Source organism: Toxorhynchites rutilus, chromosome 3, assembly GCF_029784135.1.
Source record: "Toxorhynchites rutilus septentrionalis strain SRP chromosome 3, ASM2978413v1, whole genome shotgun sequence".
Taxonomy (NCBI): domain Eukaryota; kingdom Metazoa; phylum Arthropoda; class Insecta; order Diptera; family Culicidae; genus Toxorhynchites; species Toxorhynchites rutilus.
Window position 1 is genome coordinate 126918062 of NC_073746.1, and position 14847 is coordinate 126932908.

At 38.6% G+C, this 14847-nt stretch overlaps 1 protein-coding gene across 19 annotated transcripts in view; it reads right to left on the bottom strand.

Moving 5' to 3' along the window:
• Nucleotides 1-14847, bottom strand: part of LOC129775329 (ATP-binding cassette sub-family C member Sur) — a 185822-nt gene that overhangs the window by 110376 nt on the left and 60599 nt on the right. For all 19 annotated transcript variants that reach the window (XM_055779971.1, XM_055779965.1, XM_055779969.1 and 16 more), the window contains one exon: nt 7081-7657. In XM_055779971.1, coding sequence (XP_055635946.1) covers nt 7081-7657 — 577 coding nt within the window. The remainder of the gene's footprint in view (nt 1-7080; nt 7658-14847) is intronic.

Below are 14847 nucleotides of genomic sequence, written 5' to 3' on the forward strand. Positions count from 1 at the left end.
TGCTAAGGTAATCTTGAATAATTTTTCGACCAAAACACCCAATAGTTTTCTTATTCTTGTTAGGAAATAAGATGAGCGTTTATCAACCTTCATTGAGCGGATTGCCTCTAATGAGCTGAGACTGTCTGAAAAAATAAAATAGTGGTCGATGGGCAATGTTTCAATGATCCCCAGTGCGTAGTATATCGCACCCAGTTCAGCAACATACACGGAACAAGGATCTTTGAGTTTGAAAGAGGCACTGGAATTTTTATTGAAGATGCCAAAGCCAGTGGACCCGTTTATGAATGAACCGTCAGTAAAGAACATTTTATCAGATCTAACTATGCCCCCATATTCTGCCGAAAATATCGACGGAATAACATTGGAGCGTAGGTGATCTGGTATTCCATGGATTTTTTGTCGCATGGACAGATAAAAAATGACAGAGGAATTGCAAAAGTATGGGAAGCAAACTTGGTTGGAGATGCCTGGTGAAGGGTGCACATCGTGGGTAAGGTACTCAGGGTATAAAGACATAAAACTTGACTGAGGAGTCAGTTGGAGTAGATTTTCGAAGTTATCAATCACCAATGGATTCATGATCTTGCAACACTGCCCATCGACCATTATTTTATTTTTTCAGACAGTCTCAGCTCAATAGAGGCAATCCGCTCAATGAAAGTTGATAAACGCTCATCTTATTTCCTAACAAGAATAAGACATCTATTGAGTGTTTTGGTCGAAAAATTATTCAAGATTACCTTAGCATGGGTTCCCTCTCATTGTTCGATTCCGGGGAATGAGAAAGCGGACTCGCTAGCTAAGGTGGGCGCTTCAGAAGGCACACTTTTTGAAAGGCAAATTGCTTATAATGAATTTTTTCACATTCCTCGTCAGGACACAATCGTTAGTTGGCAGCGCATGTGGAGTGGAGATGAGTTCGGTCGTTGGTTACACACGATTATCCCTAAGGTTTCGACGAAAGCTTGGTTTAAGGGATTGAATGTAGGTCGTGATTTCATTCGCGTGATATCTCGGCTTATGTCCAATCACTACAACCTAAACGCGCATCTCTATCGCATTGGGCTCGCAGCAAACAATCTTTGTGATTGTGGCGATGGCTACCACGACATCGAGCATGTTGTCTGGTCGTGTATCCGGTTCCATACTGCTCGCTCTCAGCTCTCTAGAGCACTGAGAGCACAAGGCAGACAATCGGAGATCCCCGTCCGGGATATCTTAGGTAGCCGTGATCCTGATCTTCTGCTTCATCTTTACCTGTTCCTCAGAAACGCTGATGTCAACGTTTAATGATGTTTCCTTCGTTGTGTCCCTGTTTCATATCCCTCCTATCCGATCTATAAACTTTTACTTAGTCGCGGCAATACATACACACACTCTTTACAGATACACGGGCCAAAGGTTGTGCAGTCCACTGATGATTCAACAAGAGCCATAGGTTGTACCGCTCATGACAACTCTACACGAGCTGATGATTGCGCCGGCTAGTGACCATTCTATCCTGGATTCCTCGAGTCAAGAAGACGCACCACGCTAGATATGGGGTACAGACTAGGGGGGCGTTGCTGATTAATGGTCAGCTGCATCCCAATAGGAAGTATCCCGTGTCGGGCACACGTACAGAGCATCGAAGACTGCGACATACCAATTATGAGAACACTTGTAATACTAACCTCGAGCCGACCGCGAGTAATCGGTTACATATTACTAACATAGATAATAAGAAAAACTGTCAAAATATTGTACTCCGGCCCCGTCAGGCTAACGCCATATGAGCCTTGATAAAAATATATATTTTGGAAAAAAAAAAATCGGCGGAATAGAATCTGAGCGTAGATGATCTGGGATTCCATGGATTTTTTGTCGCATGGACAGATAAAAAATGACAGAGGAATTGCAAAAGTATGGGAAGCAAACTTGGTTGGAGATGCCTGGTGAAGGGTGCACGTCGTGGGTAAGGTACTCATGGTATAAAGACATAAAACTTGACTGAGGAATCAGTTGGAGTAGATTTTCGAAATTATCAATCACCAATGGATTCATGATCTTGCAACGGATAAGAAATCTGTAGGATAATTCTGTGAACCAAAGAGTAAGCGGGGGTACTCCTGCCAAAACTTCGAGACTCATCGTATGTGTCGAATGCAAACACCCCATTGCTATATGCAAGCAACGATATTGTATTCTCTCCAGCTTGAGAATATGAGTCCTGGCAGCTGATCGGAAGCAAAAACTGCCATATTCTAACACTGATAATATCGTTGTTTTGTATAACTGAATGAGGTCTCCTGGATGGGCACCCCACCATGTTCCGGTTATTGTTTGGAGAAAATTGATTCTTTGCTGGCATTTTTGTTTCAAATACGCAATGTGTATTCCCCAGGTACATTTAGAGTCAAAATATACTCCAAGGTATTTGAAAAACATCGAGTGCCTGATCGCTTTGCCGGATAGGTGAAGCTGGAATTGGGCGGGTTCGTGCTTCCTAGAAAAAAACGACCATTTCGGTTTTCTCCGTAGAGAATTCGATACCCAGCTTGAGAGCCCACGTGAACAAATTGTTCAGGGTATCTTGCAAGGATTTTTGCAGAACGGCGGGATTAGTACCCGTGATGGAAATAACTCCATCGTCTGCAAGTTGTCTCAGCGTGCAGTCTCTAGTTAGACAATCATCTATATCATTGACGTAAAAACTGTACAAGAGGGGGCTTAGGCAGGAGCCTTGTGGTAGGACCATAAAACTGTATCGAGAAGATTGCAAGCTGCCATGATTGAAAAACATGTGCTTTTCTGACAGTAAATTGTACAGGAAATTATTCAGAATTGGTGAAAGTCCACGATTATGAAGTTTCTCTGAGAGAATTTCCATGGAAACTGAATCAAATGCCCCTTTGATATCGAGAAAAACGGAAGCCATTTGTTCTTTGCGAGCAAATGCGATTTGGATTTCAGAAGATAGCAGCGCGAGTAAATCATTTGTCCCTTTACCTCGGCGGAAGCCAAACTGCGTATTTGACAGCAAATTGTTCGCTTCAACCCACTTGTCCAAACGAAGTAGAATCATTTTCTCTAACAATTTACGAATACAGGATAACATTGCAATCGGCCTATACGAGTTGTGATCGCAAGCCGGCTTGTTGGGTTTCCGTATGGCTATCACTCTCACTTGTCTCCAGTCATGCGGGACAATATTCAGCTCCAGAAACTTGTTGAACAAGTTCAGCAAACGCTGTTTTGCCAAGTCGGGAAGATTCTTCAACAAGTTGAATTTAATCTTGTCCGACCCCGGAGCTGAATTGTTACATGAGAGGAGGGCAATTGAGAATTCCACCATCGAAAAATTCTCATAGTCGCATTGGAGCGGAATGTCGCGTACGACGCTTTGTGCAGGAACGGAATCGGGACAAACCTTTCTTCCAAATTTGAAAATCCAACGGTCAGAGTATTCCTCACTTTCATTTGTATGGTTCCAGCCACGCATTCTCCTAGCTGTATTCCAAAGAGTGCTCATAGCGGTCTCCCTTGACAAACCATTGACGAACTTTCGCCAATATCCACGCTTTTTTGCTTTAATCAGACCTTTTAGTTTGGCTTCTAGAGCTTGGTGCTTTCGAAACCATTCCACTAGTCCAGTTTTCCGGAATTTTTTCAAAGCGGATGAGTTTTCAAGGTAGACCTTTGAACACTCCTTGTCCCACCAAAGTGATGGAGGACGACGTCGTAAAGTGGTAGCAGGAACACGTTTCTTTTGAGCTTGAAGTGCGCTTTCGTAAATCAAACTCGATATAAAATTATACTCTTCGAGTGGAGGAAGTTCATGCATTGAAACAATTGCTTCAGATATTATTTCCGCAAATGTTCTCCAGTCAATATTCTTCGTGAGGTCATACGAAATATTGACTGACTCACGAAAGCTTGATTCATTAGCGATCGATAAAATTATTGGTAGGTGATCACTACCGTGGGGATCTTGTATTACCTTCCACATGCAATCCAGGGATAACGAAGAAGAGCAAAGTGATATGTCTAGCATGCTTGCCCGTGCAGGAGGGTTGGCTATTCTAGTTGCTTCCCCAGTATTCAAAACTGTCAATTTGAAGTTGTCACACAGATCATAAATCAAAGTGGCACGGTTGTCATCGTAGAGTGAACCCCATGCTGTTCCATGGGAGTTGAGGTCACCTAAGATTAGCCGCGACTCCGGCAGTGCCTCGATGATATCAAAAAACTGATGGCGGCCAACCATAGTTCTTGGAGGAATATATATCGAGGCAATGCAGAGGTCTTTGCCATTGATTTGTGTCTGGCAAGCGACAACTTCAATTCTCACAATCGGAAGCAAACATAATACTATACTTTTAAGAGGGTCATTTATATTTAAAGCATTTAAAATATTGTCCACCAGGTCAGAAAGCGCAAGCAAGCCAGATTGTGGCTGTTGCCTCGACCGCGAAAAAGGAACAGACGGGAAGTGCTGAGGACCCCTGGTGCGTAGAAGAACCGCTTAAACCAGGAGGTACTTGCTTCGGTCTATTCTCAGCACGTTCGATACGAGGTTTCATTCCAACTTGGGAAGTTTCGGTCTTCTTTCTGGGTTATGCATATGTATATGTTAGAAGCAAAGAAAAAAATAAGCTTTCTGACCAAAAGCGTATATGATAGCTTTGCTTGCATGCTGGTGTGCAATAAACTGCGAGCCGATGCAGAGTTGTCTCGTTCTCTTTTGTGTCGTGATTTGCAACACATAACAACAAAAGAATACCGCTGGGGGAAATGTTTCCTGAAAGATCATATTTGAACGAACGAAAGCGATTTTTTCAATGAGTGGATAATTTTGCAAACACTGCATAACAGTAATATATATAAGTTCATTACGGAATTGCTGGAGATTCAAAGTGGCATTAGTATAAAAAACTTTCTATTCATATAGCAGCTATTCTACGTCAAACCGATATAGTGGTTCTTGGATTTTCGTGAAAAAAAGTGGAAAATTTTGATTTTCGGACCATTCTAAACCGAGAACGGGCACCCTATTGAAAAAAATAAAAAAACGGGTCTAATGTTTTGTGATATAGAACTAAATTACCACTTTTCACGAAAATCCGAGAACCACTTTATCGGTTGGGCATGGTATGGCTGATAGATCGCATGAATTATAATTAATGTGATAAAAAGGTGGAACATACAATCCGTACCAGTTGCAAATCGTCGTGTATTTTCGGAAAAGGAAAACAATTTCTGAAATTTAAGGAACTCGTGAAGCCTACTGGTTATATTTTGTTGACTGGTAGTATCGCATCAGTTGCAGGATTTTTCTACGATGATCAATATTTGGACAAAAAAAAAATCTGAACAATTTGGTAAGCCTAGATGTGTTGGTTTGCAACACAAAATAAAGAAAACGTCATTTTTGGCAACTTTAATTGTGTTTCGATTGCAGATGATATGACTGGTTCAGGAAATAATTTTTCCGAAGTTAACTGAGAGTTAACTGATTTTCTTTAATTAAATGATGTAAAAAAAGCTATTTTGAAGAAACAAACTATTTTTACTTTTGTCAGAGGCGCATCAAAGTCTAGCATTGATCGATATTATGCTTCGTTGGAATGCATAAACAGTGTTTCAAGTATTAAAACGATTCCGTTATCGTTCTCACCGCAGTGTAATTTTGAAGGTTTCTATTTGTCAGATTCAAAATATGATTTGTTCAGGTCGAGGATATTGCAAACTGAACCCAGATTTTTATGCAGAGATTTGTGGTAATGATTAATCGGTTGAAAACACAAAACACGTGCAACAATATGAACCTTTGGTGGAATAATGATTTTAAAGCTGGCGTTATTTTTTTAAACGAGTCGTTCGTGCGAAATTATGAAGTAAATTTGGAGAAGAACTTTTACCTCAAATGCTTAAATGAATTATTTATTGAACGAAAAATAAATAGATCGGTTGACGGCGGAATTAAAATAGCTAAATCAAAACTGATGGAAATAGCACAGGTTCCAGCTAAAAGTAAAATGTTCAGACATATAATTGCTGGCATTTCTAACCCAAATTGTGAGGCATGTGGCACGTGCGATAAAATGCTGCATCGAATTGAGACGCGTGCCTTTGCTAGTAATGTCTGGAATTGGGTAGCAATGATTATTCGAACCCGAATCAATAGTTCTGATGAAATTTTATTTATTACATATTCGCGATAGAGATTGCAAAAATGAAGCAGCTTTGTGGCTTACAGTAGAAACGATGGCGTCCACTCTAACGAATTTTAAGAATATTGTTGGCATTGAAATTCCAAAATATTTTAAAAACTCTATTGTGAAGAACAATGAAACTGAAAACAAACATTTGATGCTCATTTTCAAACATATTTGAAAATTTGTTAAAAAACCGTTGTCAGAAAATTAAAAAAAAGTATTTTGTTGTTAGTGAATGTATGAATGGATGTGTGGGTAAGTGTGAATGCGAGTGTACTTGATTTTATGTTATTGTGAATAATCCCGAGATTGCCGCGGGTAAACGCCATTTGCTAACCTTAAGTTTAAGTTAGGTTAGTACCTAGGTTAGCTAGTAAGATCTTTGATTAACAGATATTTTTGTTAAACAGACAACTGTAAAAGATTATAATAATGATAAAGAAAAAAGAGAAAATCATTGGTAAAAAAGAAATGGTGCTGAAAACAAATCAAATGACATATCGCCCTCAAAACTGACATTAAGACCACAGACAGTAGTACCGACTGAAAAAAAAATTATTTGAAAATTGTTCAGAGAAATAATTTAAAATTACAAATTCCCGGTATATTTTTGAAAGAATATATTATTGGTAACGTTGCCTTGTTTTAATTTTGTTATGAAAAAATTTCATGTGTTTTAAATTATTTTAAAATTGTTCAGAGAAATAATTTAAAATTACAAATTCCCGGTATATTTTTGAAAGAATATATTATTGGTAACGTTGCCTTGTTTTAATTTTGTTATGATATTTTTCTTCAGGAAAAAGTGTTTCATACTTGTACACCTCGTATACATTGCTCTCAAATAATATCATTTCTATTTTCTTCCCGGGTAACTCACCTTGGTTGTTTTTGACGGCAAACTCATTATTCCCGGAACCCGCGCATTTACTATTGGAACAATCCGGGCCACTCTGTTTCTGTTCCGTTCGTATAGCTGTGGTGGGGTAGAAGCAGCTTGCACTAAGCAACAATGTCTTCCTGTAGACCAATCCCTGCAGGGCGTTTTTAAGCCTGGTCCCCTCCATATCCATCAGATGGGTGCTGGCCTGGGAAAAGGTGCCCTGTGCCAGCGAGAATACTAACACCACCAGGGCAACGAACCACCCGTTGGCCAACAGTTCCGCCCAGGTCAACGGGGCCAGTCGAATTTTCTCATCACTTTCGCGGATCACCAGCGATTGATTCTGAAGATTGTACTCCGATGGTGCAATGTCATCCGGTGGAATTACGCTGGCAGCCAATATTGCCGCTGACGGTGATGAAGATGTCACGGGTTTTGCGATATAATCGACAATATTGGAAATGCAGAGTGGCCCGACCAGACCGCAGAGGTCTCCCAACAGCTTAAACACTCCCCCAGCGAGGAACATCCGCCAACAGTTGAGCACATAGCAGCCCCAGAGCGATGTCGAGTTCTGTAAAAGGATAAATTCACATCAAAAGATTGTCCCGGTTCACTGTTCTGGTCGGAAGGGTGATACAGCTAGATTGGATAATCGACGGTATGTATTGATATTTTTCGAACGTGGCTCTGTGTTGCTTGTGATTCAACAAAGTAAAATTATTTTATTCGAATAAGGAACGTCTTAAAGTTTAGCACATTTCAGCTGGAGCGCATTACGCATCCAGTTCGAAACATTCCAGTCACGTTGATAAGTCTCAAAGTTGTCCAACAAAAACCATTTATAATTAATTTATTTAAGTTCTCTTTTCATCGCTCATTCAAGATGCCTTGGTAACGCCGGAGTGATATACTTCCGGTCTTTTCCACTTGCTGACCACGCCAGCGGTGTGCGTAAAAAAAACAACACTCAAGAGGGGTTGTGAGTCGGATAATTCATCCCGAAAAAAAAATTAATTTTAGGGCGTCTACAGTTTCTACTTTCTGTTGCTGCTGTTGTTGTTGTTACTGTATACCCCATTCACGGAATCCCTTTTCAGTGGTTTATCTAGATCTCACAGTGTCGCGGCTCCAGTTTTTGTTTTGCCCCTAGGATTCTTTTTAAACAACCAGTTCATTTTTTTGCGTTCTTCCTCCACTTCCCATGCACATCCATCGTCGTTGTTCGTGGCCAAGGACATAAATCATATCTAACATCGAGACAGTGTGCCTGTGCCACATTTACATTTTCATCCTCGAGGTCAGGCCATGCCTTGGGGGTCAGTTTTCATTTTTCATTTCGTCTCCTTTCATTATAGCTGAATAGTGGTTAACGATTCTGAGTCGGTGAAGAAATACGCGTGGTTTAGCCATAAATAACTGCCACTGCTGGAAAGTTCTAGTTCCACCGAAGGAGGTCGAATGAATGGATATATGATGGGAGCAAACTGGAGCCGTGTCGTATCCACAATTAAGAAAATACGACCTTCGTCAAAATGGAATTTTTTAAAGTGAAGCTTCGCTACTCGTGGAGACCGATTTTCAGGTTCGAGAACACATAGCAGAAGATACCATTATTGTCTCATGAGAATCCAAGAGATATCCATTCACACGATCAACTATTTTCAGATTGGAAGATACCATAAATTCTTGTTTTTAGATGCAGTAAAAATTCCACCAGAGCAAATAAATAGCGAAGAGAAGTGACCGGAGCAATAGCGTATTATGAAAATATATTTTTGACGTAGGACTACGTCTTTCATTTCTATACCGGGGTGTAAAATCAAAGTTTCTAAAACGAAAGCGTTACGCCGGAGACCAAGATTTTGAACGTTAATAGCTCCTAAACAACTGAACGAAATGGTATGACAAACACTTCATTCGAAAGATAAAATGTCTACGCGTTCTATACTTGTTACTTTTTGATCCAAAAACTTGTTTCAATAGTCTTAAAATTGCTTTCAAAACAGGCTATTAAAATCACCAATCGGTATATAAGCGAGCGCCGCTCGGAAATCCACTCAGTTCTAATTGAACAGCGATTGGAGCATGTTGTCGCTGTTGTGGTGAAGCTCTTCATTTATCATGAAAGCGCGGATGAACGGTGTCACCAAGAGCCTGTTTGTGCACCTTAGGCCAGACATGAATCCATCAGGAGGAGAGTGATGCCACAAACGGTTCCCCGGGAAGATCTCGAAGCAGCCGCTACACATACACACATACACGCGCGGAATTCTTTCCGTTTGGATGCCATTCAGCATCAAGAAAGATCCGGAAAATAATCTGCCAGTTCCTCTGGGAATTTAAAAATACATTCATGTGAAAGAGTTTATTTGAATGTTTTCTATCCATGTAACACTGTAACCAAATACATTTGGTTTTGTGATTTTTCAATCAATTGCAATTAACAGGATAGCTTCTGAAGATTATTCTTCCCCATCAGTAGGATATTTTCGTATCCAATATTGGATGCATAAAACCTTGTACCTACAACGTAACGCTCTCGTTTTCGAAGTCCCCCAAATATTCATTTATTCATTCATTCAGAATGGATTCAGATTCAACTTCAAACAAAGGATCACTGAATCAACGATAGTCCTACGTCACCATTGCGGTTATACCATAGATATAACCCAATTTCTGTTTTTTTTAATTTTTTTTTAAATACCATAGTTTGCCCTTGTCAATATTCTCGTTACCTGCTCATGAAATTAGTATCCATAGCTTGGTATCCTGTAACAGTTCACCAAAGACTACCCAAAATGGTCATTCAGAATTCATCGATTTCGTCAAATTCGTATTTTCCAAGTCCTTAATAAAGCAACTCTATTTGTTCCCGCGACTACAAAAGTGGAGAATTTATCGGAGGGTATTGAAGTATCTTAAGAGTATCATATTTGAAGAAATCTATTCCCAATGCTTCCACGCATATGAAAAAATGAATAATCATTTGTCAATAGTAGCAAAGTTAACCTTTGTCAAGTTAGATTGAGTTCACATCATTTTTTTATGTTTGTATTCATTAAGACATTTGTGAGATGAACAAGGAAATAAATAATAATAAATCAAACACAAACACATTGTCATTCAAAAAAGTAATGAAAATCTAAATAGTGAACATGTAGGAAATAATGTAATTTACGATCGCTTATAACTCGACCGTTTCTTAATAGAACGCAAATATGTTTGTTCAATGTTCAATTGATTAGAAATATTTTCAAGATAACCAATTGAATAATTTTAAAATATCAAGCATTATCTTATCGCGTTTAATCACATATTTTAACTAATTTCATTCTAAAGTGATATCCGATATAATAATAAGCAAATTGATTTATTATAATTTGTTATCCGGAGGAACACTTGTATAAATTTAGGGGTGGTTTCGGGCTTATCGGTTGGTGACTCTCCGATCGATCATTCGATTTCGAATTCGGCATTGTTTCCGGGTGAAATGTAACGTCAAAGTACAACACATTGCAATTTGGATGGGTAGGAGAAACTTTACAGCAGAAAGAGCCATCGGTTGAAAACTGGAGATGAAAATTCGTTCCACTACAATTGCTTAAGCTGTCGCCACTACAACGATCGATTTCGGATTCCCTGTTGCCGTTTTGCGAAAAATGCTGAAGAGGTGCTGATGCAGATGTAAAATCGCCTCAGTCTGTTCGATCATTCAATTTTCGCAAAATCGTGCATTGAATATATGAAAAATAAGACAAGTAGCAGTAACGAGTGTCAATTTTCCTGGCGTTCAGAGGACAACATGGTGATGATGGCACATATGTGAAATTACATATGGCTGCATTCAGTTTGTCTCGACGAGGAGACGCATTACTTGCAACGGAAATACGGACACAAATTTCGACATATGACCAGCTTGTTCTCGCGATATAACGAATGAATCCATTCTTTTTCAGGGCCACCGAACCTTTCATAAAAGAGTTATTTCAATACAATTCAATGCAGTAGTTCGATGCATTCTAAAGTAATATCCGAAATAATACAAAGCAAATTGATTTTTTTTATAATTTGTCTGCGGGAGAGAGCATATGTGAAACTAGGAGTGTTTTTAGGCTAATTGATTAGGGACTCCGAACGATCATTCAATTTTCCCAAATTCGTTCATTGTTTCCGAATTAAAACAACACATTGCATTGGAGGAGAAGAATAATTTTGACATAGGACTATGTCTTTGATTTCTATATAGGGGGTCACTCTACGAAAAATGTAACGATTCATTAAGAGTTTTCAAACGCATATTACTCAAAATCGTTATTGCGACATATGTTGTGTTGTACACCATTAGACAGGAAATTTATCTAGCTTTTTTTTGTCGAAGACATGAACAGTGAATATGATAAAAAAAAGTTAACAATTTGACAAATAAAATGGGTATGCTTTTTAGATTATACTAGCCACTCGTTTTCCCCCACGACGCAACTAGCAATTTCTTTTGACTACAATTCGGCGTTAGCTCACAATGTGATAAGATGTGTATTATGAATTATTCCCGATTTACCGACAATGGACAATTATCAGTTGTCAGAATCAATGGAGGGATGATCTAGGAATGATCTTGAAGATGATATTGGATGTTTTCACTCTATATTCCCAAAGATATGACGAGAGCCTGGCTCAAAAGGTTAAACGTTGATAGAGATTTTATTAGATTGAAGTTCAGGTTGTTGTCCAATCAATTCGTGCTCAATTAATTGTGGTCCAGGATTTCATTATATCGAGCATGTTGTTTGGTTATATAAAAAATGCAATTAATGAATTTAACTTGTTGCTGATTTAGAAGTTCGAAAAGGTATACTCGCGCATATTTTTCAGGGCTTCGATTAGAAGTATCAAAAATGAAAAAATACAGATTTTGAGCAATAAAAAACTCTATTCAAATGCAATTACTACACACAATCACAGTCCTATGTCAAGATCCCGTCCGTGCCCCTAGGCCCAGACCCATCAAATTTTTTTCAGCAGTGAGAACTGTGTTCTTCGGTTGAAACTGAAGGTGAAAAAATCGTTCCACAGCGATTGCTATAGTTTCCGCCATCACAAACGATTTTGGATTTTCTGTTGCCATTCTGTGAAAGGTGCTGCATGGTATAATTTATGGAATATTTCTTTGCGGATAATGTGTTGGGGGCGCTGGAGATATAATTAACGCTCGCATTTACAAAAAAATTGAGCAATTTTACACATTTTTGCGTACAATTATGAGACCAGTTGTATATCGTCAATCTTAGTGATGATCATCATGAGTTTTCAGACAAAATTTGACAGCGCAAAATTTTTTTGTAACATGGGAATATTTTTGAAACATGATCGAGAAAATTATGTTTTATGTTAAATTTGTCCCAATGGGGGTCTTCGTAGCCACTTGGTTACGCGTTCGCTTACCAAGCGATCGATCGTGAGTTCAAACTCAGGGCCCTCAATTGACCATCTTTGTGTTGTTATAGAATAACTACGTCCACGCAACCATCATCAGCGATGGAAATCGATCCAAGGTGGAACAAAGATCGATTCATCCATACAACTGCTCTGCTCTGCAAGAAACATCGGGCTGCTGTTCTATAAATAACCCAACAATGATCAATATCAACTGTCTCCGCTGTCCGGTCTGCTGAACAATGGAAGAACAGAAAGAATACCCTTTCGCCCAAATGGCTACTACTGTGTAATTTACCATAATGTAATGGAACAGAAAACTTAACGCCTAAATGGCTACTACTAACTACTGTGTAATTTACAATTTATTGAAACGTTAATATATGTACATGTACACGATTAAACCCGGCTCTGTTACAGCTAAAATGCTAATGAGCCTAATAAATAAATAAATAGGATAAAAAAAAAATTGTCCCATTAAGTTAAATTAGTTTTATAGTTTTTTTTATCGCCATCCGAAAATTGTCCATTTTGCCATCGCAAGCTAGTTTTTGATGCGATTTTGTTTCTTTCTAAATAGCCAATAGACCATGAACCTTAGGTTCAGATATGGAGGTTGTGCCACCCACCCCAAAACACTGATTTTTCTCCCCGCAAACCAATTTGATACCAGCTTCGAAATATTCTTTGGATACTGATCTTGCAGCAATGTGTACCAGATTAACTCAGTGTTGCCACATTTTTATCTGTACCACAAATTTGTAACATCGAAAATATTCTTTGTAGAGAAAAATCAATTCTTTTAACATGAAAAATATACTCATCTATTCACTACAATTTTTGTCTGTCAATCCTGTAATTTCCTTACGGAGTAATTTCACCTTAAGGACACGGAATTCAATCTCCAGATCTTGTATATTCCCATCGTAGAACACTGGAAACGCCCCTATCACAACATTAATGCTTATCAAATTGGAAAAGTTTCTGGGGTTTAACATTGACACAGCCTCGAGTGTCAGATTATCAAAATTGAATCTTTTTCTAATTTGCTAGATCAGCTCCACGAAAACACCCCGACAAATATCCATAAAAATGATCAGCCTTTCGCTGTCCATTGTTCTGATAGTTTCTTCTGCTGCCATTCTAACTTTAAAAATTCTTGCCGCTTTTTAAATGATCTTCAAAATTAAAAGCGTTGAACATTGAAACAATGTAAAATTCCTCGCAGATATTAGTAAAAATTGTCAAATAAAAATCTTCCAGTTCTTCATTTATCATCGTGAATTCAAGGCTTTCAGCCTGAGACAAACGATACAGTCTGTTGGTCTGGGACAAAACACACTCCAAAACAAGCAACAGAGGTTTCATCATTGAATCTTTGAAGGCAGTCAGTATTCTGCAAGCAGACTGATTTTTCTTACATTCATACTAAATGGTGAAAACAAAATTAACTCTTAAAATCTTGAAATGCATCTCTTCACCACTGCCGCTAACCGAAGGGTGTAGAATTTTAAGCGACTTGAGCTCCAAAATTTCCTGTATTACTTCGAATTCGTTAGTCATTTTTGGGCTATTGGATATAAAGGGATATATGTCACTCAATAAATTCTCAAGATAGTCAGAGATTCTTTCACATGCATAACTAGCACACAAAACCAGCGAATGACATATACATTTGACCACAACTAGATCTGGGCAATTGATTTTTATGAAGCGCATTTCGGTATTTGAAACCCTCATCATCAAGGACGCGAATTTTTTCAGACGATCCATGTAAGGAATTCCGTCCTTATGGAACTGATCAATTATTGCATTGCAAATGCTTTTATGATCAGCAGCACCAAGCGATACTTAGTAACTTTTATAAGAAATTTATTATTTATCTACTCAAAAACGGGTGGAATTGTTTTAGTATGCATGCAAGCAAAATTTTGTTTTGTATGTCAAGAGAAGTTTGTGCAATCATTCCGTTCAAGTTGTTCGTTTTCGCTATGACTAGAATTGATCTTGTGACAAAAAAGAAAGTTCAGAACACTTGGTGTACTGAAAAGTTTGCTATCTTCAACCAAATCGCAAAAATGGTTTAAAGTGCACCACAGAAGTGTGAAAAATATCATCCACAAGTATGACAACGAGTTCTCTTTGAATTATATGCCTAGATCCGGTAAAAAACCTGACTCCAGTCAGCTCATGTTAAATCGTACAGTAGTGACATACATCAAGCGACACCGAACGGTATCAACGCGTAATTTGGTCAAAAAGTTTAAAACCAGCATTGGAATGTTTCAAAGAATCTTGACCAAGAACTCCTTGAAGACATACAAAAAG